At 41.7% G+C, this 26,463-nt stretch overlaps 1 protein-coding gene across 1 annotated transcript in view; it reads right to left on the reverse strand.

The window, feature by feature from the left end:
* Positions 1-26,463, reverse strand: part of slc7a8a (solute carrier family 7 member 8a) — a 59,835-nt gene that overhangs the window by 8,089 nt on the left and 25,283 nt on the right. The window contains exons 3-9 of the mRNA XM_062065995.1: positions 25,270-25,421; positions 9,260-9,385; positions 8,801-8,954; positions 3,174-3,297; positions 2,997-3,100; positions 2,831-2,927; positions 2,599-2,748 (exon numbers count right to left, since the gene is read on the reverse strand). Coding sequence (XP_061921979.1) covers positions 2,599-2,748; positions 2,831-2,927; positions 2,997-3,100; positions 3,174-3,297; positions 8,801-8,954; positions 9,260-9,385; positions 25,270-25,421 — 907 coding nt within the window. The remainder of the gene's footprint in view (positions 1-2,598; positions 2,749-2,830; positions 2,928-2,996; positions 3,101-3,173; positions 3,298-8,800; positions 8,955-9,259; positions 9,386-25,269; positions 25,422-26,463) is intronic.

Genomic DNA, 26,463 nt, shown 5'->3' on the forward strand with positions numbered 1-26,463 from the left:
CAGTTCGCGTATCGGTCACGTGACCAAAACAGTTCATGATCGGTCACGTGACTTTCTAAAAGCGGTATGCGCACCGACATAGGGTTTTGCTCTATGAGCTCGACGTATGCGCCGATGCATCGGTGTTGCCGGACCCATCACTAATGATCAGATAATATTGAAGTTTAAAGCAGTTAGCACATTTTTTTTCTGTCCAAATGAAAAGAATGAATACACTTAGCTTTGCAAGAAAGATTAAATAAAGGTTAGCGTGTATTAAAACTTAATAGCAGGCGCAGAGGACTGCGTCTCTCAAGTGAGCAAAATAGGCGCGCACTCTATTTAGCGCGTCTGTCTTCATCAATATGAAGAATATATGCTGATCATCAGAACGCCCGCCATACTGGGAGGAGGAAAAAAAAGTAGAATTATTTGGCGCATGCGGTGTGATTTATTAAGACTAAAACTGTTCTGCGGGAGCTGTTTTGCGTCATTATTTCGTACGTATATAAAGAACATGCAAACTGTCGGTTGCACAGAAATAGCTGTGAGCAGGAATGTCATCATGCTGCAGCGCGGTCTTACATTTATGAACTGTCAAAATTTAGACATACCGACTATTCAACAGGTAACACTTCAGTATGGGGAACATATTCACCATTAATTAGTTGCTTATTAAAGTAACAAAGACTTAATTTAGAGTTATTTGGACACTAGGGGAACATATAAGGGTTAGGGTTAGGGTTACTAATAAGCAATAATTCTGAGGTTATTGAGGGAAGACTCTTAGTTAATGGCTTACTGGTTGTATAATAAGGTCATGCAGAATAAGGCATTAATAAGTACTTAATAATGACTAATTAAAGGCCTACTGAAACCCACTACCACCGACCACGCAGTCTGATAGTTTATATATCAATGATGAAATCTTAACATTGCAACACATGCCAATACGGCCGGGTTAGATTAGTAAAGTGCAATTTTAAATTTCCTGCAAAATATTCTGCTGAAAACGTCTCAGTATGATGACGTTTGCGCGTGACGTCACAGATTGTAGCGGACATATTGGGACACCATTGTGGCCAGCTATTAAGTCGTCTGTTTTCATCGCAAAATTCCACAGTATTCTGGACATCTGTGTTGGTGAATCATTTGCAATTTGTTTAATGAACAATGAAGACAGCAAAGAAGAAAGCTGTAGGTGGGAAGCGGTGTATTAGCGGCCGGCTGCAGCAACACAACCAGGAGGACTTTGAGTTGGTTAGCAGACGCGCTACCGTGAGTACGCAGCTTTGGCTTCCAAACATTTGATCGCTTGCCCGTATGTGCGTGCCGCTATGTGCATGTCACGTATGTAACTTTGGGGAAATATATGTGCTGTATGAACTTTACGGAGGTGAATGGTACTTTGGGCTGTGGGATTGAGTGTGTTGTGCGGGTGTTTGAGTTGTATTGGTGGGTTATATGGACGGGAGGGGGGAGGTGTTTGTTATGCAGATTAATTTGTGGCATATTAAATATAAGCCTGGTTGTGTTGTGGCTAATAGAGTATATATACACTACCGTTCAAAAGTTTGGGGTCACATTGAAATGTCCTTATTTTTGAAGGAAAATCACTGTACTTTTCAGTGAAGATAACTTTAAACTAGTCTTAACTTTAAAGAAATACACTCTATACATTGCTAATGTGGTAAATGACTATTCTAGCTGCAAATGTCTGGTTTTTGGTGCAATATCTACATAGGTGTATAGAGGCCCATTTCCAGCAACTATCACTCCAGTGTTCTAATGGTACAATGTGTTTGCTCATTGGCTCAGAAGGCTAATTGATGTTTGGAAAACCCTTGTGCAATCATGTTCACACATCTGAAAACAGTTTAGCTCATTACAGAAGCTACAAAACTGACCTTCCTTTGAGCAGATTGAGTTTCTGGAGCATCACATTTGTGGGGTCAATTAAACGCTCAAAATGGCCAGAAAAAGAGAACTTTCATCTGAAACTCGACAGTCTATTCTTGTTCTTAGAAATGAAGGCTATTCCACAAAATTGTTTGGGTGACTCCAAACTTTTGAACGGTAGTGTATGTCTTGTGTTTATTTACTGTTTTAGTCATTCCCAGCTAAATATCAGGTCCCACCCGCCTCTCACAGCATCTTCCTTATCTGAATCGCTTCCACTGCCCTCTAATCTTCACTCTCACTTTCCTCATCCACAAATCTTTCAACCTCGCTCAAATTAATGGGGTAATCGTCGCTTTCTCGGTCCGAATCGCTCTCGCTGCTGGTGGCCATGATTGTTAACAATGTGCAGATGTGAGGCTCTCCACAACCTGTGACTTCACGCTACTTCCGGTACAGGTGAGGCTTTTTTTATCAGCGACCAAAAGTTGCGAACTTTATCGTCGATGTTCTCTACTAAATCCTTTCAGCAAAAATATGGCAATATCGCGCAATGATCAAGTATGACACATAGAATGGACCTGCTATCCTCGTCTAAATAAGAAAATTTCATTTCAGTAGGCCTTTAAGAGCCGATATGTTACTAATTTGCATGTTAATAAGCAACTAATTAATATTCGTTACCAAAATATGAATAAAATACATGAAATTGACATCCACCTTGATTGGCCTATGCATGTTAGGCTGTTTGATACGCAGGACAATCTGCCCGGCAACAGTGACGCCGTAGAAGAGGTAGTTGATGAAGCCGACGTAGTTGATGAGGGTGTACATGTCACTGGTGCACAGCATGAGCAGTGTGGACAAGCACTGTGGGAAACCAAAACATACGTCAAGGTTTAATAGGTTCCAGATTGAATATGGGTTGGTGTGCCAGTGGGGACACACTCACTGTGAAGAGCAAAGCGGGAATAGGAGTGCAACGTTTCACATGGATCATGGCTAGAAGACTGGGCAGGTGTCCCTCTCTGGCCCCGGCAAAGAACAACCTGCAGGGAGACGTTATTTAGAGCCATGTTGCGCTCAAACTGAGAACAGTCGTCAGAAAGGAGACTCACCGTGACGACGTGAAGAGCGAGCCGTTGACTCCCCCGAAGGTTGACAGAGCGACAGAGATGGGCATGATCCACGCCATCACCCCCAGGAGCTTCTCGCCGAACGTCTGGGAGAGAATTTGAATGGGTTAACCCTTGCGTCGCGTGAAACCACCAGAGGGCGACGGGGAGCTCGCTCACCACGGCGACGGCTTTGGAGGCCAGCAGCTCCTGCGGACTCATGGCCGTGACGTAGGCGATGTTGGCGAAGACGTACACGAAGGTCACGAGCGGGATGGAGATGAAGATGGCACGAGGGAGGTTTCTGGAGTGGTTAGAGAAATGTCAAGTCGGAGATGAATCTCTTAACCCCACACTGTTATTTATTTTGTACTTTAAAGATGCTTACAAGGCAAATTAGTGTACTATTTAATAATATATATTATTAATAATTCATTTAGATTTTTACAACATACTGAGGGCCAATAAAAAAGAGCTGCGCGAAAATGACCCCTGTCTTGAACAGGTAACGGTATTTTGGAAGGAATTTAGCCTATCCTACGTGTCTGTCATTTTTTTATGCATTTTAAAGGCCTACTGAAACCCACTACTACCTACCACGCAGTCTGATAGTTTATATATCAATGATGAAATCTTAACATTGCAACATATGCCAATACGGCCGGGTTAACTTATAAAGTGCAATTTTAAATTTCCCTGGAAACTTCCGTCTGAAAACGTCTATGTATGATGACGTTTGCGTGTGACGTCAATGGTTGAAGCGGAAGTATTGGCACCATTGTATCCCAATGCAAACAGCTCTGTTTTCATCGCAAAATTCCACAGTATTCTGGACATCTGTGTTGGTGAATCTTTTGCAATTTATTTAATGAACAATGGAGACTGCAAAGAAGAAAACTGTAGGTGGGATCGGTGTATTAGCGGCTGGCTGCAGCAACACAACCAGGAGGACTTTGACTTGGATAGCAGACGCGCTATCCGACGCTAGCCGACGCTAGCCGCCGACGGCATCGATGATCGGGTGAAGTCCTTCGTCGCACCGTCGATCGCTGGAACGCAGGTGAGCAAGGGTGTTGATGAGCAGATGAGGGCTGGCGTAGGTGGAGCGCTAATGTTTTTATCATAGCTTTGACGAGGTCCTGTAGCTAAGTTAGCTTCAATGGCGTCGTTAGCAACAGCATTGCTAGGCTTCGACAGGCAGCACAGCATTAACCGTGTAGTTACAGGTCCAGTGTTTGGTTCGGTGTCTCCTGATAGTAGTATTGTTGATCTTCTGTCTATCCATCCAGTCAGGGGCTTATTTCTTTTGTTTATATCTGCATTTAAGCACAATGCTATCACGTTAGCTCCGTAGCTAAAGTGCTTCACCGATGTATTGTCGTGGGGATAAAAGTCACTGTGAATGTCCATTTCGCGTTCTCGACTCTCATTTTCAAGAGGATATAGTATCCGAGGTGGTTTAAAATACAAATCCGTGATCCACAATAGAAAAATGAGAAAGTGAAGTGAAGTGAATTATATTTATATAGCGCTTTTCTCTAGTGACTCAAAGCGCTTTACATAGTGAAAACCCAATATCTAAGTTACATTTAAACCAGTGTGGGTGGCACTGAGAGCAGGTGGGTAAAGTGTCTTGCCCAAGGACACAACGGCAGTGACTAGGATGGCGGAAGCGGGAATCGAACCTGCAACCCTCAGGTTGATGGCACGGCCACTCTACCAACCGAGCTATACCGCCCCACAAAGTGTGGAATCCAATGAACCCTTGTCAGAGCGAAAAAAGATACGTCCTGCACTGCACTCTAGTCCTTCACTCTCACGTTCCTCATCCACGAATCTTTCATCCTCACCCAAATTAATGGGGTAATCGTCGCTTTCTCGGTCCGAATCGCTCTCGCTGCTGGTGTAAACAATGGGGAAATGTGAGGAGCCTTTCAACCTGCGACGTCACGCTACTTCCGGTACAGGCAAGGCTTTTTTTAACAGCGACCAAAAGTTGCAAACTTTATCGTCAATGTTCTCTACTAAATCCTTTCAGCAAAAATAGGGCAATATCGCGAAATGATCAAGTATGACACATAGAATGGATCTGCTATCCCCGTTTGAATAAAAAAAATGTCATTTCAGTACGCCTTTAATATACGCCAAGTAGGAGGAGGCTGGCAAAGCGAGTCATCTGATGTATTTTTAGAGGGCACATAAAGCCCCTCAAAAAATGAGTCCAAAAAATGCTAACGATAAAAAAAAAGTATTAGCGATATTGTTATTATAAGTGCTAATGTCAAGCAACTATAGTAGAAGGTAGTTGCCATTAACCGGTAGGTTGGTCAACTTTGACATTCAACTTAGACCCGGCGATCGCGATAAAGATGCTCGCTTGCGCCCATCTTGATGCATGAGGATTATGATGAATTCTTTATCTAAATGGGAAGATACAATCATCGTATCAGTAGGTATCCCAGTGAGAGCAGACATCTTCTCCACTTCTAAAATCTTTAAGCTCATCCTCCATATTTTCAAGCTCAAAAACACAGTGTAAGGTTCTGGGTCATGATTTGTCCCAAAGTAGTCGTTGTTGGCTTTCGTTAAAAGTCTGTCATGATTAGTGGTTGCTGTTGTTGAAAATAGCGAACGTTGCGATGCTTCTGTGAAATGAATGTGCTTCCGTATGCTTAAAATGAGTACAATACGAAAATATTGCATGTTATTATGAATGTTCCTGTTACTACATTATATACTTACAGTATGTATATTAAGTTAAAAGTTAAAGTACCAATGATTGTCACACACACACTAGGTGTGGCGAAATTATTCTCTGCATTTGACCCATCACCCTTGATCACCCCCTGGGAGGTGAGGGGAGCAGTGGGCAGCAGTGGTGGCCGCTAGGGGTGTGGGAAAAAATCGATTCGAATTCGAATCGCGATTCTCACGTTGTGCGATTCAGAATCGATTTTCATTTTTAAAAAATGTAATTTTTTAATTTTTTTAAAAACATTTTTTTCTAATTTTTATTTATTTTAAAAAAATTAATCAATCCAACAAAACAATACACAGTAATACCATAACAATGCAATCCAATCCAGCAACACTCAGAACTGCAATAAACAGAGCAATTGAGAGGAGACACAAACACGACACAGAACAAACCAAAAGTAGTGAAACAAAAATGAATATTATCAACAACAGTATCAATATTAGCTACAATTTCAACATAGCAGTGATTAAAAATCCTTCATTGACATTATCATTAGACATTTATGAAAAAAAAAAAAAAGAACAATAGTGTCACAGTGGCTTACACTTGCATCGCATCTCATAAGCTTGACAACACACTGTGTCCAATATTTCCACAAAGATAAAATAAGTCATATTTTTGGTTAATTTAATAGTTAAAACAAATTTACATTATTGCAATCAGTTGATAAAACATTGTCCTTTACAATTATAAAAGCTTTTTACAAATATCTACTTCTCTGCTTGCATGTCAGCATACTGGGGTAGATCCTGCTGAAATCCTATGTATTGAATGAATGAGAATCCTTTTGAATCGGGGAAAAAAATCGTTTTTGAATCGAGAATCGTGTTGAATTGAAAAAAAAAAAAAAAGATTTTGAATCAAATCGTGACCCCAAGAATTGATATTGAATCGAATCGTGGGACACCCAAAGATTCACAGCCCTAGTGGCCGCGCCCGGGAATCTAAACGTTGATGGAGGTTTTTTACAGCACTTTATAGGTGGAGTAGAGCAAATCCCATAACCTCTACTGTTAGCTAACTCTTGCTAGCGTTTATTTACGAATTAAGAATGCATAAAAAAAGAAAAAACATTGGTGTGCTTGTTTCACATAAGGATTGTGAATGATAGGATTTTTTTTTTTAAAGTGCAGTTTCCCTTTGGGAGATCTGCATGGTGAACAATTTGTCATTTGGTCGCTGTTTTTCCAAGCTAGTTTGACTGTGTTTAATAAATATACAGTAAGTGACTTTGCCAGAAGCCTCTGTTCTTTAAAACAGCTATAAATGGCAACATTAAACAAAAATCCCATTTGTTCTTTGTGACAAGAAATGTCCCTTTGAAAAAGCCATTTTATAAACCCAAATTTATGTGAACATAAACTAATGCAATCATTGAGGCTACTTTTTCAATTAGGACTACGGTTTATCGCTGTTAATTGGTTCTGAACATGATAATCGATTTTCTGCTAAGAAGGAATCATTAATTATTAATTGAATATTTTCAAAGCTAGAGCATAAAAAAATACTTTACAACCTCCTAAATAAGTTTGTCAACATTATGAGACCCCTCGAGACATGAAATGACACCCTTTAATCACCCTTTCAACCTATTAAACCACTATAGTAATGCTGCCTGAGGCTGAGCCAATCAGTGGCTACGATATTGATTGGTCTCATCTAGTGACCGATACTTCTGATACTTAGAGACAACTGTACTATTTTTAATTTGTCTATCAGATGGTGCTTCTTTTTCCAACTCTGAGCATTCAGCAAAATGACTCATCTTTTATGTTTTCTGCAAGTGTGCCTTGCTACTTAAATCATAAGAGTGCATCTTTCACGATGTTCGGAATTGTGTAAGTGTAAAAATAAAACTCTGTGTGTATGTCGTTGGTCTTTTATTTTGTTTGAAAAAACATTTATGCAAACATACTGGCCTTTAAAGTGTGAAACCCCCATAGTGATAGTAAAACTTTAAAGATTTTTTGAAATACTTCCTGTTTAAAGTAGGAAAACACCAATACAGTGTCTTTATGCATTTTTTGGAAAGCTGACCATTTTTGCCCTGAGGACCTCAAGAGTCATGAGTTTTTGTTTTTAAAGCTGCCACTGTCGCAGAAATAACACTGCATGAAAATCAATATTGCTTCCAATCATTAATCCATCTCAGGGCAAACACTCCTTCAAATGTGTATTATGGATATGTTTTTGTTTTTATCAATAAAAAACAATGGAGTTACATACATATACTAATGACCTTTATTTGGTAAATATGTATATATACAGTACAGGACAAAATTTTGGACACACCTCCTCATTCAATGTGTTGTCTTTATTTTCATGACTATTTACCTTGAAGATTGTCAATGAAGGCATCAAAACTATGAAAGAACACATGTGGAGTTATGTACTTAACAAAAAAATGTGAAATAACTGAAAACAATTTTTATTTTCTTTAAAATAGCTACCCTTTGCGCTGATTACTGCTTTGCACACTCTTGGGATTCTCTCAATGAGCTTCAAGTACACCTGTGAAGTGAAAATCTTTTCAGGTGACTACCTCTTGAAGCTCATCGAGAGAATGCCAGGAGTGTGCGAAAAAGTAATCAGAGCAAAGGGTGGCTATTTTGAAGAAACTAGAATATAAAACATGTTTTCAGTTATTTCACGTTTTTTTGTTAAGTACATAACTCCCCGTGTTTATTCATAGTTTTGATGCCTTCAGTGACAATCTACAATGTAAATAGTCATGAAAATAAGGAAAACGCATTGAATGAGGAAAAGGTGTGTCCAAATTTTTGACCTGTACTGTATATATATATGTATATATTTGATGGTAAAGTAATTTGAAATATACTGATTAGATTAATCTTGGAATATAGAATATTTTTTACATCATTTTTTGTGATGCTGACTGATTTTGGCATTGGGGTCAATTGTGAAAGTGAATTTTAAAGTCATCTTCGAGGAGGGGCAATTTTGGAGTATATCGTTATTAAACCGAGGAAAGCAGAGGGAATTAGATATAAAGCGGTCTGAAAGCTGCACTGTGGGAAAGGAGTCTTACACATAGGGGTCCACCAACTCCTCTGTGACATAGTTGAGGAAGTTCCAACCCCCGTAGGCGAAGGAGCCTTGCAGGAAGGCTAAGGCGATCAATCCCACGTCGTAGTCCTGGAAGGGCTCGAAGGCATTCGCTGGCTCCAGCCAGTAGTATTCTCCTGCAGGTGCGAGAACATTCCCCTTCATTTGTAATGTACAAATCGGTGCCTGTGGAGATTTACCCCCTCATCGCATAAGCCGCCCAAATTCCCCAAAGTAAATTGCCATCTTGTTATCTCGGGGGCCTCGTCCTGCACGGGGCCCTTATAATAACTGGCCCTCAGCCATGTTGTGACTGCTAAAGCCACAAAACCATGCTGATATTAGCGCTGGAGGGGCCTCAGCGAAACCCACTGACCCTCCCTGTGGAGCCGGTGCCCTCTGTGACCGGGAGTGTAGTCTGGAGTGTGGAAGCTGAACTCACCCTTGCAGATCTGCACAATGCCCATGATGATGATAAGTGCCAGGGCCAGCAGCTTGCCCGCTGTGAATATGTCCTGGACTCTCGTCGCCCACCGTACACTGGAGCAGTTCACCCATGTCAACAGCACTGGAGACGCGGAAAGAGAAAATACATATCATCCACTGCAGTGTTTTTCAACCACTGTGGAAATTATCCAATTTCACCTATTTGGGTTAAAAATATTTTTTGCAAACCAGTAATTATAGTCTGCAAATGATGTGTTGTTGTTGAGTGTCGGTGCTGTCTCGAGCTCGGCAGAGTAACCGTGTAATACTCTTCCATATCAGTAGGTGGCAGCAGGTAGATAATTGCTTTGTAGATGTCGGAAACAGCGGGAGGCAGTGCGCAGGTAAAAAAGTGTCGAATAATTAAACCAAAAATAAACAAAAGGTGAGTGCCCCTAAGAAAAGGCATTGAAGCTTAGGGAAGGCTATGAAGAACGAAACTAAAACTGAACTGGCTGCAAAGTAAACAAAAGCAGAATGCTGGACGACAGCAAAGACTTACTGTGGAGCAAAGACAGCATCCACAATGTACATCCGAACATGACAACAATGTCCCCACAAAGAAGGATAAAAACAACTGAAATAGTCTTGATTGCTAAAACAAAGAAGATGCGGGAAATATCGCTCAAAGGAAGACATGAAACTGCTACAGGAAAATACCAAAAAAAAGAGAAAAAGACACCAAAATAGGAGCGCAAGACAAGAACTAAAACACTACACACAGGAAAACAGCAAAAAACTCAAAATAAGTCAGGGCGTGATGTGACAGGTGGTGACAGTACACCTACTTTGAGACAAGAGCTATATTGATGCATGGTTGGTTATGTTTTAAAGTCATATCCAACAATTGCGACAACGACTTTTTACTGTCAACCGAGTTTCGTTTTATAATGATTTCTGCTGGTGGTCCACGCAAAAAATGTGCCTTGGCTCAAAAAAGGTTGAAAAACACTGACCCACCGTATTTGCAAGCATGAGTTCATGTAGTCATGTGACCACAGATGGTGTCAAGGCAGATTAAGATTAAGAGCTGCACTTTTGACTACATGTGACGTGTCTTTGGCTTTGCTCATGAGTGCTGGATTCGGTTGGCACTGTCTACCTATCATAAAAAAAAAAGGTCGGAGTTTGGCTTTGGATTAAAGGAACAAATTGGAAAAAGGCTATGGCAGGGGTCGGCAACCCAAAATGATGAAAGAGCCACTCTGGACCAAAAATACCAAAAAAAAATCTGTCTGGAGCCGCAAAAAATTAAAAGCCTTCTATAAGTGATATAATGAAGTCAACACATGATATAAGTGTCTATATTAGCTGTATTAGCCTACTATCAAAATGACCATGTGTCGCTGACACAAATCTTCGTTGACAGAAATGTTGAAATGTAAATTTTATTCTGCACATTTTTACAACATTGGAGAACATTATTAAAACGCAGGCTTCTCAGAGGGTGAGAATACTCCTCTAAATTACTGGCTTAGAATGGGCAAACATATAGATGTGTGTGTCAAAGTTAAAGTAAACGGTAAGCTGTCTTTTTTAATGGATTCATAACAATCTTTGCAAGCTGGGTTACGTTTGCTGTGGTCTGGAACAACATGGCGCACAAACAACTATCAGACATGCAGGCAATATTACATACAGATATTATGTCATGAGAAATGCATATATAAATTAAATACACAGAGGACATAAGTAAAGGAAATTAAATTAGCTCAAATATACCTACAAGTGAGGCATAATGATACAATATGTACATATAGACAGATAGATAGATAGGTAGATAGATAGATAGTACTTTATTGATTCCTATCTATCTATCTATCTATCTATCTATCTATCTATCTATCTATCTATCTATCTATCTATCTATCTATCTATCTATCTATCTATCTATCTATCTATCTATCTATCTATCTATCTATCTATCTATCTATCTATCTATCTATCTATCTATCTATATGTACATATTGCATTATTATACTGCACTTGTAGGTATATTTGAGTTAATTTAATTCCCTTTACTTATATACAGCTAGCCTAAATAGCATGTTAGTATCGATTAGCTTGCAGTCATGCACTGACCAAATATGCTTGATAAGCACTCCACACAAGTCAATAGCATCAACGAAGCTCACCTTTGTGCATTCACGCACAGCATAAAAAGTTTGGTGGGCAAAATGAGACAAAGAATGAGTGGCATAAAATATGTCTTTCTCTCGCATCGTTGAAGAATGTTATAAATGTAAACAAACTATGGTGAGTTCAAGGACCACCAAAATTAGGACAAAACAGCACTCTCGGAGAATCATGTTTAATATAAACAGTGGGACTTCTAACAATTAGGGAGGTTTGTGTCACGCTGTCCTCCTACAGAATCCCTATTAAAACAAAAATATATTTTTTCCCAATCTTTTTCTATTTTCATACATTTTTGAAAAAGCTCCAGGGAGCCACTAGGGCGGCATTAAAGAGCCGCATGTGACTCTAGAGCCGCAGTTTGCAGACCCCCGGGCTATGGCTAAAGGTGCGCTCAACCTGCAGCACACACGTTGTCAATCTGCAAACTTGCAAGTGGTGGAGCCCGAACACTGCCACTTAAGTTGTTGCATTGAAAATAAAATGGGGCACTGGTGAAAACTGACACTGAAACAAGTATTGACGCTGAAAATACAATACATTTTGATATTTTCAATAATATGATGCCCATTTCGTTTCAGTGTCAATATCTGAAATGTTTTACACTTCCAATTTGATGGTAGTGTTTTAACGTTTAGGTGAGAAAAAAATGAAAGAACTGTCCCTAAAAAAAGACACTGAAAAACGTCCAGATATCAAAATTAACCCAATGAAATGTATTTTTTTCAGTGCCTGTTTCTTAGTGTCAATACTTGTTTCTTTATTTGTCAATGCCAACTTGTTATGGCAGTGTTGCTTTGCCGTAGTCCTCTCCTCTTGGGGTCGGTGAGATGAGTAAACTACATCAAATAATCTGCTCGTGCAAGCGGAACATGCTGAGCTGACTGTTGACATGGCAGCGACACACATGCACTGCCATGCCAGTGAATTTAGAAACAGGATTTAAGTCCCTTTATTGCTCCATACACACTAAAAAATGTTGGGTTATTTTGATAACCCAATTTTTGAGTTGCAAGTGTTGGGTTGAATTTTGGAGTTCTTTTTATGAAGAGCAATACATTTTTTGGGGTTATAAGTGTATTATTTTAACTCAAATTCTGGGTTTTTAAAACTATGAACCATTTTTGGGTTGTTTTTCAATGAGTGAGGCATTTTGGGGTAAAAGGTTCTCTATTAAAATGGTACTTTTTTCTTGAAGGGAATTTTATTAAGGATTAATCTTATTAACATTATCTACAATCACACATATTATGCACATGAAAATATTTGAGCATGCTGTATAGAACTACTATGACCATACATAAAATACATGTCACTCATATCTTGCTTTTGAGTATATTTTAATGGAATAAAAATAATGTCGATCAGTAGTTGGGAAGGAGTAGGACAAACCAGCAGTAAAATGTATAATTTTTAACCAACTATTGGGTCAAGTAGCGCTAATTTTGCACAACCCAATAGTTGGGTTTGGAATAACCCAACATTGTAGTGCGCATTACTCAGCTTTTGTGTTAAATAAATTCAACCCAATAGTTGGGTTATGAATCAACTAACGTTGAGTTGACATAACTCAACTTTTGGGTTAAATAATTCAACCTAATAGTTTGGTTGGGAATAACCCAACATTAAGTTATCATAACTCAACACAAAAGTTGGGCTGAAAAAAATTAACCCAAAATGTTGAGTTAAAATAACTCAAATAAGGGGTTTGTCCTTTTCTGAACCTTTTCTGAAAATTGGGTTATTTTTTAACCCAACATTTTTTAGTGTGTATAACTATACAGCAGCTTGGTCTGCCTCTGCATGCAGTTTAAAGTGTTGATCCTCAGCTGTGTGAAACTCATGCATGTATTTTAGAATGAACTCATCAGCGCTATTAATGCTGACTGAACAGTTTATTCCTCGCAACTATCACATTGGTTCTGTTGATGCTGTGTCGTGCAATATACTTGCCAATAAAATCCAACTTCCAAAAACGACAGTCCCATTGTCATTGTCCCATTTTTTTTTTTTCATGGGGCGGCATGGCTCAGAAGGTAGAGCGGCCGGCCAGAAACTTGAGGGTTCCTGGTTCGAATTCAGCGTCTGCCCTCCTATTGACTGTGTTGTTTCCTTGGGCAAGACACTTCACACACCCTTTTTCATAGTTCCACCCACACTGGTGTAAATGTAGCTTAAATGTAGATAATAGGTTTCTCCAATCACTAGAGAAAAAGCGCTATATGAATCTAATTTTCTTCACTTTTTCACCATTGTAAGTAGTGCAAAACACCATTTCATAGAAGTGGGGAAGCTAAACAATCTAATCTTCCATGCAGCCTGCTATACTCGACCTCTAAAGGGCCCCTCTAAAGCTGATAACATCGGCACTTATTTCATACAAACCCCGTTTCCATATGAGTTGGGAAATTGTGTTACATGTAAATATAAACAATGATTTGCAAATCCTTTTCAACCCATATTCAATTGAATGCACTACAAAGACAAGATATTTGATGTTCAAACTCATAAGCTTTTTTTTTTTTTTTTGCAAATAATAATTAACTTAGAATTTCATGGCTGCAACACGTGCCAAAGTAGTTGGGAAAGGGCATGTTCACCACTGTGTTACATGGCCTTTCCTTTTAACAACACTCAGTAAACGTTTGGGAACTGAAGAGACACATTTTTTAAGCTTCTCAGGTGGAATTCTTTCCCATTCTTGCTTGATGTACAGCTTAAGTTGTTCAACAGTCCGGGGGTCTCCGTTGTGGTATTTTAGGCTTCATAATGCGTCACACATTTTCAATGGGAGACAGGTCTGGACTACAGGCAGGCCAGTCTAGTACCCGCACTCTTTTACTATGAAGCCACGTTGATGTAACATGTGGCTTGGCATTGTCTTACTGAAATAAGCAGGGGCGTCCATGGTAACGTTGCTTGGATGGCAACATATGTTGCTCCAAAACCTGTATGTACCTTTCAGCATTAATGGCGCCTTCACAGATGTGTAAGTTACCCATGTCTTGGGCACTAATACACCCCCATACCATCACAGATGCTGGCTTTTCAACTTTGCGCCTATAACAATCCGGATGGTTCTTTTCCTCTTTGGTCCGGAGGACACGACGTCCACAGTTTCCAAAAACAATTTGAAATGTGGACTCGTCAGACCACAGAACTGTCACACCGTGGTGAGGGAAGTCCTGTTGTGGGGTTGTCTGGCACATTTCCTGTTTTATTTTGAAAGTTCTAATCCTCCTCTCGTTTCAGGCCACTTGCCCTTCCTCCTGTGTCACTGGTCTGATGTCTCTCCTGATTGCCTGATTGTGTCCACCTGTGTCACCCTCCCTCATGTGTATATAGTCCTCGTCTTCCCCTGTCTTGTTGCCAGAGTATATCGTCTCGCTACGTACCTCCAGCCTTGTCCACAGCCTTGTTCACAGCCATCAACCAAGTTTGTTAAGTATTGTCCCGCTTTGTTTATTGATTCCTTTGTTCCCTCTGAGAGAGTGATTTTCTTTTGCTAAAGTTTTTGGTCAAGTCTTTTGTATCAATTTTCATAGTGCCTTGTCTTCCTTTTTTTTTTTCCCCTCCTTCTGGAGCGCTTTTAGTTTTCAGGCCTCTCAAATACTTTATACATACTTTCTGTTTATAGCGTCTCAACCTTTTAGCATGAGATAATTTCCTTTTTGTAGATCATTATAGATTGTTGTTGTTTTTTTTGTGTGTATTCGACTCATATAACTTTTTGGCTATTGCCGGTTCCTCCTTATGGAGTGATTTTCTGTTTATTGCCTTATGTCCTATGCTAATACCCTATAAGTGCTTGAATATATCTTAGATAGATTTTGTAGCCACTTTCTTTAATCACTCTGTCCTAGAGATAGCAAGGAATTGTTTAAATAAAGGTCTGAGTCAATTGTCACTCCTCTGCATCTGAGTCCTCATTTATGCCAAGTCCTAACGGTATACTCTGGCCAGTATGGACTCAGCAGAGGCAAAACAACTGACGGAAATCCTGCACACCCAGGAATCACGGCTCGCCCGACAGGAGGCGTTTCAGACGGCGATGGCAGCAAACATGGGTCACCTTTCCTCCCAGCTACAAGGACTACTTGAGCAGCTTGCTCGACCGATTCCGGCGACCCATCCCCCCACGCCACCCGCTGCCCCCACTGTGTCTTCACCTCCTTCCGGAGCCGGCTGCGAGCTGGCCCCTCCGGCGCCATATGCTGGCGCTCCTGGTTTGTGCAAAACTTTTTTGATAGACTGTGCTATTCATTTTGAACTGATGCCCCATGCATTCCCCACTGAACGTTCCAAGATTGCTTTCATGATTTCCCATCTTACGGATAGAGCCAAAGCGTGGGCTTCTGCCGAATGGGGGCGGAACTCGTCACTCTGCCACTCATTTAAAGACTTTCAAGTTGCTCTAACAAGAACTTTTGACCCGGTGTCCTCCAGCAGAGAAAAGGCACAAGAGCTAAGCAGCATAAAGCAGGGCAGCGGCTCCGTGTGCGACTACGCCATCCGCTTCCGCACGCTGGCAGCTGAAAGTGGGTGGGACGACATGGCGCTCTATGATGTTTTTCTTAAGGGGCTCGGAGCTTCCATACAGGACCTCCTCATTCCCCTGGACCTACCCGATAACCTAGATGCCCTCATCGCGCTCGCTATCAGGACGGACAACAGACTAGCCCAGCTCAAACGACAGCGAGGAGGAGGATCGGAAGCTGCAGGGAGAACCACCCATCCTTTAGCACCTAACTGGTCGACGACTCGGCGCTCACCCCTGGAGCTACATCCTCACTTACGCACCAACCAGGAGGGGGAGCCCATGCAGCTGGGGAGAGCCCGACTGACGCCAGAGGAGCGACGCAAGCGGCTGATGGAGGGGAGATGTTTTTACTGTGGAGAGGGCGGCCATCTTGTCGTTTCATGTCCAACCAAGAGATCCCAGGCGGTGAGTCACATTCCGGCTGTTCCTCAGAGGCCACGCACTCATACCAAGATCACGTTAACAAATCACACAGTCACATCGCTTGAGGCGTTAATAGACTCTGGGGCAGATGAGAGTCTGATGGACTGGGGTTTAGCTAGGAGACTAGGACTCAAGTCAGAACCACTAGTTAAACCCATTAAGGCCAGGTCTCTGAATGGTAAGGAGCTTTTCACCATCACACACATCTGTGAACCTGTCCAAATGAACATTGACGGCCATCAGGAACAAATTTGTCCATATTTGATTAATTCTCCTTCTCATCCGTTGATCTTGGGGTATCCATGGCTGTACCAGCATAACCCTCGTGTGGACTGGAAGACAGGGACGATCAGTGAATGGGGAAGGGAATGTACCCAGAACTGTAATTTTTCTACTATCCAGAAAGAAAGTGTCAAAGAAATTAATCTTTTTTCTGCTAAACCTGTCACAGACTCAGAATTTCCGGACCTGAATTCTGTCCCCCCCTGTTATCACCATCTACGACAAGTCTTCAGCAAGACAAAGGCCCTGTCACTGCCACCCCACCGTTCCTACGACTGTGCCATTGATCTACTCCCCGGGGCCACAATTCCCAAAGGGCGTCTGTACTCCGTCTCGGGTCCAGAAAAAGCTGCTATGAACGATTACATCTCGGCATCACTGGAATCCGGCCTGATTCGCCCGTCATCATCGCCAGCAGGAGCAGGGTTCTTCTTTGTGAAGAAGAAAGACGGGTCGTTAAGGCCCTGCATCGATTACAGCCCCCTGAATGACATTACCATCAAGAACCGTTACCCTCTTCCCCTCATGTCTTCTGTCTTCGACCAACTCCAACAGGCTAAAATATTCACCAAGCTGGACCTACGCAACGCTTACCATCTGGTCCGAATAAGAGAGGGAGACGAGTGGAAGACCGGATTCAACACACCCAATGGTCACTATGAATACAGGGTCATGCCTTTTGGTCTCACCAATGCCCCGGCCGTGTTCCAAGCCATGATCAACGAAGTACTAAGAGACTTTCTGGACCATTTTGTCTATGTTTATCTTGATGATATATTGATTTATTCACCTGACAGTGACACTCACCAAGACCATGTAAATCAGGTTTTAAAGAGACTCCTAGACAATGATCTATATGTTAAAGCTGAAAAGAGTGTTTTTCATGCCGACACTGTTTCCTTCCTGGGCTTCATTGTAGCCCCTGGAAGAGTGCAGATGGATCCGGCTAAAGTTAGCGCTGTGGCCGATTGGCCGACACCTGACAGCCGCAAGAAAGTTCAGCAATTCTTGGGATTTGCTAACTTTTACAGGCGGTTTGTCAGAAACTTCAGCGCAATAGCTGCTCCTCTCCATGCTCTTACCTCCACCCAGGTGCGGTTCCACTGGTCTCCAGAGGCAGAGAGGGCATTCCAGATGCTCAAGCACCGCTTCACCTCAGCGCCCATCCTCACCATTCCGGACCCACAGCGCCAGTTCGTCGTGGAGGTGGACGCTTCTAATGAAGGAGTTGGAGCAGTGCTGTCTCAACGCTCTCAGCAGGACGGGAAGATGCATCCCTGTGCCTTTCTGTCGCGGCGGCTGTCCAAAGCTGAAAGAAACTATGATGTCGGCAATCGGGAGTTGCTGGCGGTGAAGCTCGCCTTGGAGGAATGGAGGCATTGGCTCGAGGGGGCCGAACACCCATTCATTGTCTGGACAGATCACAAGAACTTAGAATACATAAAGAAGGCTAAGAGACTCAATTCTCGCCAGGCCAGGTGGGCGTTTTTTTTTAATCGCTTTTCTTTCTCGCTCTCCTACAGGCCGGGGTCCCGCAACGTCAAGCCAGACGCCTTGTCACGATTATTCGACCCCGAGCCTGAGGCCAAGCAACCTGAGACCATCCTTCCACTGAACTGTGTGGTAGGAGCGGTAACTTGGCCAATAGAAACTGAGGTAAAGCAAGCTAACGGTGTGGCCCCGCCACCTAGGGGTTGTCCTGTTAATCGATTGTTTGTCCCCACTGAGTTGCGTCCCCGGGTGGTTCATTGGGCTCACACCTCGCTGCTTTCGTGTCATCCGGGAGTTAAAAGAACTATGTTTGTGATCTCCCGGCGGTTCTGGTGGCCAGCCATGGAGACAGAGGTCCGAGAGTATGTAGAGGCCTGTTCGGTCTGTGCCAGGAACAAGACGTCTTCCAGGTCTCGCATGGGACTTCTTCAGCCGCTCCCCATCCCCTCCAGACCGTGGTCAGACATCTCGATGGACTTCGTTACAGGCCTCCCGGTCTCACAAGGTAACACCACCGTCCTCACTGTAGTCGACAGATTCTCCAAAATGGTCAGATTCATCGCTATGCCTAAATTACCATCCGCCAAGGAGACGGCAGAGACTATGATGACTAATGTATTCCGAGTTCATGGATTTCCCAAAGACATTGTTACAGACCGGGGACCTCAGTTTGCATCACGGTTCTGGAGGGAGTTCTGCCGACTCATTGGAGCCAAGGCCAGCCTGACATCAGGATATCATCCGGAAGCCAACGGCCAGACCGAACGACTTAACCAGCAGCTGGAAACCGGCCTCCGGTGCTTGGTCTGCCAGAACCCCTCCACATGGAGCAAACACCTGGTCTGGGTAGAGTATGCGCACAATTCGCTGCCTACATCAGCCACCGGCCTCTCTCCCTTTCATTGTGCCTTAGGGTACCAGCCCCCTCTCTTCCCAGAGAATGAGTCAGAAGTGTCGGTCCCCTCCGCCCATGCCATGGTCCGACGTTGTCGCCGCATTTGGGCAGCCGCCCGTCAAGTATTGACTAGACAACAAGATCGGATGAAGAGAGCGGCAGACCGCAAGAGACGACCTGCGCCTGCATACGAACCCGGTCAGAGAGTCTGGCTTTCAGCCAAGAACTTACACCTCAAGGTCACATCAAGGAAACTGGCACCACGCTTTGTAGGTCCATTCCCAATTACCAAGCTCGTCGGACCTGCAGCGGTTCGGCTTCGTCTGCCTCGATCCCTCCGCGTCCATCCCACCTTCCACGTCAGTCAGGTCAAACCAGCCAAAGAAAGCACCATGGTCCCAGCCACCACGTCCCCTCCACCACCCGAAGTAATTGAAGGTGGACCAGTATACAAGGTTAAACGCTTGTTGGCAGTGCGCAACCGGGGTCGGGGCAGACAATTCCTGGTGGATTGGGAAGGATACGGACCTGAAGAGAGACAGTGGGTTCCTTCCCGCCACATTGTCGACCCCACTCTCATCAGGGACTTCTACAGAGACCACCCCGAACAGTCTGGGCCGTCCGGAGTCGGCCATAGAGGGGGGGGTACTGTCACACCGTGGTGAGGGAAGTCCTGTTGTGGGGTTGTCTGGCACATTTCCTGTTTTATTTTGAAAGTTCTAATCCTCCTCTCGTTTCAGGCCACTTGCCCTTCCTCCTGTGTCACTGGTCTGATGTCTCTCCTGATTGCCTGATTGTGTCCACCTGTGTCACCCTCCCTCATGTGTATATAGTCCTCGTCTTCCCCTGTCTTGTTGCCAGAGTATATCGTCTCGCTACGTACCTCCAGCCTTGTCCACAGCCTTGTTCACAGCCATCAACCAAGTTTGTTAAGTATTGTCTCGCTTTGTTTATTGATTCCTTTGTTCCCTCTGAGAGAGTGATTTTCTTTTGCTAAAGTTTTTGGTCAAGTCTTTTGTATCAATTTTCATAGTGCCTTGTCTTCCTTTTTTTTTTCCCCCTCCTTCTGGAGCGCTTTTAGTTTTCAGGCCTCTCAAATACTTTATACATACTTTCTGTTTATAGCGTCTCAACCTTTTAGCATGAGATAATTTCCTTTTTGTAGATCATTATAGATTGTTGTTGTTTTTTTTGTGTGTATTCGACTCATATAACTTTTTGGCTATTGCCGGTTCCTCCTTATGGAGTGATTTTCTGTTTATTGCCTTATGTCCTATGCTAATACCCTATAAGTGCTTGAATATATCTTAGATAGATTTTGTAGCCACTTTCTTTAATCACTCTGTCCTAGAGATAGCAAGGAATTGTTTAAATAAAGGTCTGAGTCAATTGTCACTCCTCTGCATCTGAGTCCTCATTTATGCCAAGTCCTAACAAGAACACTTTTCCACTTTGTATCAGTCCATCTTAGATGAGCTCAGGCCCAGCAAAGCAAACGGCGTTTCTGGGTGTTGTTGATAAACGGTTTTCGCCTTGCATAGGAGAGTTTTAACTTGCACTTACAGATGTAGCGACCAACTGTAGTTACTGACAGTGGGTTTCTGAAGTGTTCCTGAGCCCATGTGGTGATATCCTTTACACACTGATGTCGCTTGTTGATGCAGTACAGCCTGAGCGATCGAAGGTCACGGGCTTAGCTGCTTACGTGCAGTGATTTCTCCAGATTCTCTGAACCCTTTGATGATATTACGGACCGTAGATGGTGAAATCCCTAAATTCCTCGCAATAGCTGGTTGAGAAAGGTTTTTCTTAAACTGTTCAACAATTTGCTCAGGCATTTGTTGACAAAGTGGTGACCTTCGCCCCATCCTTGTTTGTGAATGACTGAGCATTTCATGGAATCTACTTTTATACCCAATCATGGCACCCACCTGTTCCCAATTTGCCTGTTCACCTGTGTGATGTTCCAAATAAGTGTTTGATGAGCATTCCTCCACTTTATCAGTATTTATTGCCACCTTTCCCAACTTCTTTGTCACGTGTTGCTGGCATCAAATTCTAAAGTTAATGATTATTTGCCAAAAAAAAAAAGTTTATCAGTTTGAACATCAAATATGTTGTCTTTGTAGCATATTCAACTGAATATGGGTTGAAAATGATTTGCAAATCATTGTATTCCGTTTATATTTACTTCTAACACAATTTCCCAACTCATATGGAAACGGGGTTTGTAGTTCTGGACCTAAAAATGACAGGTCAAATTTTCCCAAAAATAGGTACAGAAGTGATTTTAGGCATGTTATGTTTAGACAAGTTTCAGCAGATTTTGGAACGTACACTCTTACATCACCCTGCTGACGTCTCGTACAGAAGACTGGAAGCAATTTCATATTACAGTACCGGTATGTGTTTTGGTAGCATCTTCCCCCCGAATCATGTTATTTTCATGCAGAATTTGAAGGAATTATGAAACAGGTCTGCCATAAGCCTTAGTGCAGGTTGAAGCAATACGTCGAAAGAATGCCTGCATACGTACATTTACAAATGATGGGAATATGAGTAAAGTATGGACCTCTCAAGTCAAAATGGGACAGACCAAGCGAGAAGAATGCAATTTGCAGCAATCATTTTAAAGAGGTCATATTATATATTTTTTCTACATTCAAAACACTTATTTCTGGCCTACACAACATGGAATTTTGCATTGATTATGTTTCACAGACCGTCTTCAAACCGCTTTCTGACCGTCTCTTGTGGGTAGTCTTATTTACGTGCCTCCACATGTCGCCATTGTTTGATGTCAAATTTTTGGGACTTAATACAAGAAAGCAGGTACCAATAGGTTAGAAAAGTTGGTTTTGCATAATAGGACCCCCTTGAATTATTCTGATTCCGTAGATGTAGGTTTTGGTCCGAGCAGAGATAAAAAAAAAAAAAATGTAAAAGACTGAGGCCAAACGCGATCCCGAAAATTAGGAGCACCCATCGGGGAAGAAAGGCTGCGGAAAAAACGGACAAAGAAAAACGAGAGAAAAAAAAGGTAAGCGATAGTATTCTATTTTGCGTCCACTTCTACTGATGTTTTACCTCAAGATGCTAGGGAAAGCTGAAAGAGCATGGAGAAACAAAGGCTATGGTTTCCATGGAAGAGGAGTTGGAAGAGTACACACTAAAAAATGTTGGCTTAAAAAAATAACCCAATTTTAACCCAACTGCTGGTTCAGAAAAGGACGAACCCCTTATTTGAGTTACGTATATTAACTCAACATTTTGGGTTCATTTTTCAACCCAACTTTTATGTTGAATTGTTTAACCAAAAAGTTAAGTTATGATAACTTAATGTCGGGTTATTCCCCACCAAACTATTGGGTTGAATTGTTCAACCCAAAAGTTGAGTTATGCTAACTCAATGTTGGGTGATTGTAAATAATCCATAATAAAATTCCCTTTAAGAAAAAAGTAGGTTTTTGAAAAACAACCCAAAAATGGTTCAAAATTTTGAAAACCCAGAAATTTAGTTAAAATAATACCCTTATAACCCAAAAAATGGATTACTATTCATAAAAATAACTCCAACATTTAATCCATCACTAGCAACTCATAAATTGGGTTATCAAAATAACCAATTATTTTTTAGTGTGTAGGGAAATCTGGAAATGGCGATTCTTTTATATTTTCTTTTTGCTCATAACGATATCACTTTTGAAGTAATTGTGGATGAAAAACATGCAATTAATTGATTAAAATAATAGTTTTATATGCCTTTATCCTCGCTGTCTATGCGAGGAAATGGGCTTCAGTCCTGTAGATGATGTCACACCAGGATTCATTTTCACGAGCAAAAAATACATAAAAAGAACTTGTTAGGGACATTTATGGTTATGGATCTTTTAGGGAGGACTTCAGTTGTTTATGAGGCTCAAACCACTTTTCTCCAGTCCTTTTGGCCAAACACCCTGAGACAATGTTTGCACTCATCATTGTGCGTCTCGTATGTTGTCTGATGTCCTCTTGCAGTATTTGTTCAGCGTGTGTTAAGTTTGTGGAAAGATTCGGATCCAGCAGTGTCATGTCAGTGCCAACACTTGGTATAAGATAACAGGAAAAGGATGAGCCAGGACTTTACCAACTAATGGGCTTTTTTCTTCTGAACATTTTTAGATTTTTTTTATGGCCTTTTTCTTTTGACAAAGTGGCCTTTTTCTGTCTTTTCAATCTTAATAATGATAATATAGCAACATACAAACTCAACAGGTATAGATTTTCCTTTGTCCCACTGGCAATCAAAGCACTTAACAGAAAACTACTGTAATAACCGGATGCAATAATAAGCATTGCAATATTGGGATAGTACAATATGGGAGGTGTGCAATACGGGGGGAGTGTAATGTGTGATCTCATAACTAACTGATATACCTGCGCAATGTTCACGGCTGTCACTGTATTGACGGATGAACTGTATGTACTGTATGTATGTATGTATGTATGTAAAACGCTGTGTCTTGATGTCCAAGACAAATTTCTCCTCGAAGACAATAAAGCTAATTATTATTATTATTAATATAGATACCAAAGGTAGTATTGGTATCGGATTGATACTAACATGAGAAGACATTTATCAGTAGTCTTCTTTGATTATCTTTACAAACATATTTGTGCTTTTTTTTAGTGGTATTCATATTGTTACATTGTTGATACAGTTGTATTTAAATTGCGTTATATTGTTTACAACAAGTCCTTGTGTACCAGAGGAGGGCTTTGGGGGCAAAAAGCCAAAAGATTTAAATGAGAGCCAACAGCTGTTTTTTGCTTTTGTGGACGTATTTTACACTATTGACTTTCTGTTGCTAACACAATTGTGTACAATAAAATGGAATAATTTGAGATTTTTACTTTGTATTCATATACCATTCACAAATAAGTTTATTGATAAGAAAATACTCCTCGCAACATTGCGCTTCCAAGTTTGCGGCTTCACCTTATCGATTTTGTGCGATATTCTCTAGGCATATTCTCTGAAATTTTGACCAAAATTAGGCATTTCAAGCATAAAAGTGGCTAAATGACCAACAACTTTCAACATTACAGTAGTATTGACTAGAGATGTCCGATAATGGCTTTTTTGCCGATATCCGATATTGTCCAACTCTTAATTATTCCGATATCAACCGATACCGATATATACAGTCGTGGAATTAACACATTATTATGCCTAATTTTGTTGTGATGCCCCGCTGGATGCATTAAACAATGTAACAAGGTTTTCCAAAATAAATCAACTCAAGTTATGGAAAAAAATGCCAACATGGCACTGCCATATTTATTATTGAAGTCACAAAGTGCATTATTTTTTTAACATGCCTCAAAACAGCAGCTTGGAATTTGGGACATGCTGGGGGCTGGGTTTTTGAGGTAGCTGGGTTTGTATATTGTAGGGTTCTGGGTATTTGTTTTGTTGTGTTTATGTTGTGTTACGGTGCGGATGTTCTCCCCGAATGTGTTTGTCATTCTTGTTTGGTGTGGGTTCACAGTGTGGCGCATATTTGTAACAGTGTTAAAGTTGTTTATACGGTCACCCTCAGTGTGACCTGTATGGCTGTTGACCAAGTATGCCTTGCATTCACTCGTGTGTGTGAAAAGCCGTAGATATTATGTGATTGGGCCGGCACGCAAAGGCAGTGCCTTTAAGGTTTATTGGCACTCTGTACTTCTCCCTACGTCCGTGGACCACTCCGTACAGCGGCGTTTTAAAAAGTCATAAATTTTACTTTTTGAAACCGATACCGATAATTTCCGATATTACATTTTAAAGCATTTATCGGCCGATATTATCGGCAGTCCGACATTATCGGACATCTCTAGTATTGACCACTAGATGAGACCAAACCAATTAGAGCGTGTTTTTCAGTATCATGGCTACTGATTGGCTCAGCCTCAGTGAGTGTGAATGACTATGAGTGTGGTATAATGATGTTATAACCCCTATTTAGAAGGTCATAAACAGGTTTTTTATGCTCTAGCTATGAAAATCTTTGATTTATAATGAATAACCCCTATTAAATTAGTTTACCACGGTCAGGCTCGGAGCCAATTACTGTACTTTGTATCAGATCAGAGTTTTCCAGCTGGCTTATGTCTTTTAGATGTCTCATGCTTTGTGTTTTGGAGCTGAAAAATGAGTTCGAAGCATGTGACTCACGGAGGCAGAGGGCGGCCAACAGGCGCAGGCCGATCTCCGGTGGGAAGCACGTGGGGAAAAGGGGCTGCAGAACGTAGTTGGAGAAGGTGAGCGCGATCACAGCCTGGTTGGTCGGGTAGATGACCAGCACGGCGATCCACAGACGCAAGAACCTGGATGGCAACAAACAACATTATGATAAAGATGAGTGATTCTGGGGCACCCCTTGCAAGGGTTTAACTGAGGCTTATGTAGGGATCATCTCACTGGAATGTGTGTGTTTGACGTGAAAAATTGTTCAACGTGCACACGCCAACTATAGCGGCCTGTACACAGTGTGCTTCTATAGATGAAATAGGCCTGTCATAACAAATAGCCTTTGTTGTGCTTTCCCCCTTACTCTTGGGGACAAAAAGGTGCAGGACGGACACAAACAAACATGGTGTATTTAACCAAGATGGAGGGCACAGGGTGTCAAGCTGAGCAGTCTCTGGCTTTAAAAGGTCATGATGTATGTTTAACGGTTAGCGGCGAAAATAAACAATCTTTGTTTTGTCTGCTGGAATTCCTCTCTCAGAATCCACCCCGATTCCAGGTATCTTTGTGAGAATTGTTAGGACGGGAAAACAAAGGTTGTTTATAATCTGCTAGTGCAGTACAGTGTGTTAAAAGCTCAACAATACTGTTTTCTGGGAAGTTGCAGCATTCCCAAGCATAGAACGTTAACCATAACCTTGAGTGAATGAGCGGAAGATAAGCCCAGAGTGAAGTAATCCTGCCCTTGCAACTTTATGTCGGACATACATCCAGCCTTAAACTCTTGTTTTATTAACTTAACTCAATGATTTAAGGGGATGTTTGCAACTTGCTCACAATTACATTCGGTTAGCTCGGGGGTCTGCAACCTGCGGCTCTTTAGCGCCGCACTAGTGGCTCCCTGGAGCTTTTTCAAAAATTTATGAAAATAGAAAAAGATGGGGGGAAGAAAAAAAAAGTTTTTGTTTTAATAGGGTTTCTGTAGGAGGACAACGTGACACAAACCTCCCTAATTATTAGAAATCCCACTTTTTATATTAAACATGCATCTCTGATGACAGCATTTGGCGAGCGCCGTTTTGTCCTACTAATTTGGCGGTCCTTGAACTCACCGTAGTTTGTTTACATCCATAACTTTCTTCAACGATGCCAGAAATAGACATATTTTATGCCACTCAT

Source organism: Entelurus aequoreus, linkage group LG12 (assembly GCF_033978785.1).
Source record: "Entelurus aequoreus isolate RoL-2023_Sb linkage group LG12, RoL_Eaeq_v1.1, whole genome shotgun sequence".
NCBI classification, from domain to species: Eukaryota; Metazoa; Chordata; class Actinopteri; order Syngnathiformes; family Syngnathidae; genus Entelurus; species Entelurus aequoreus.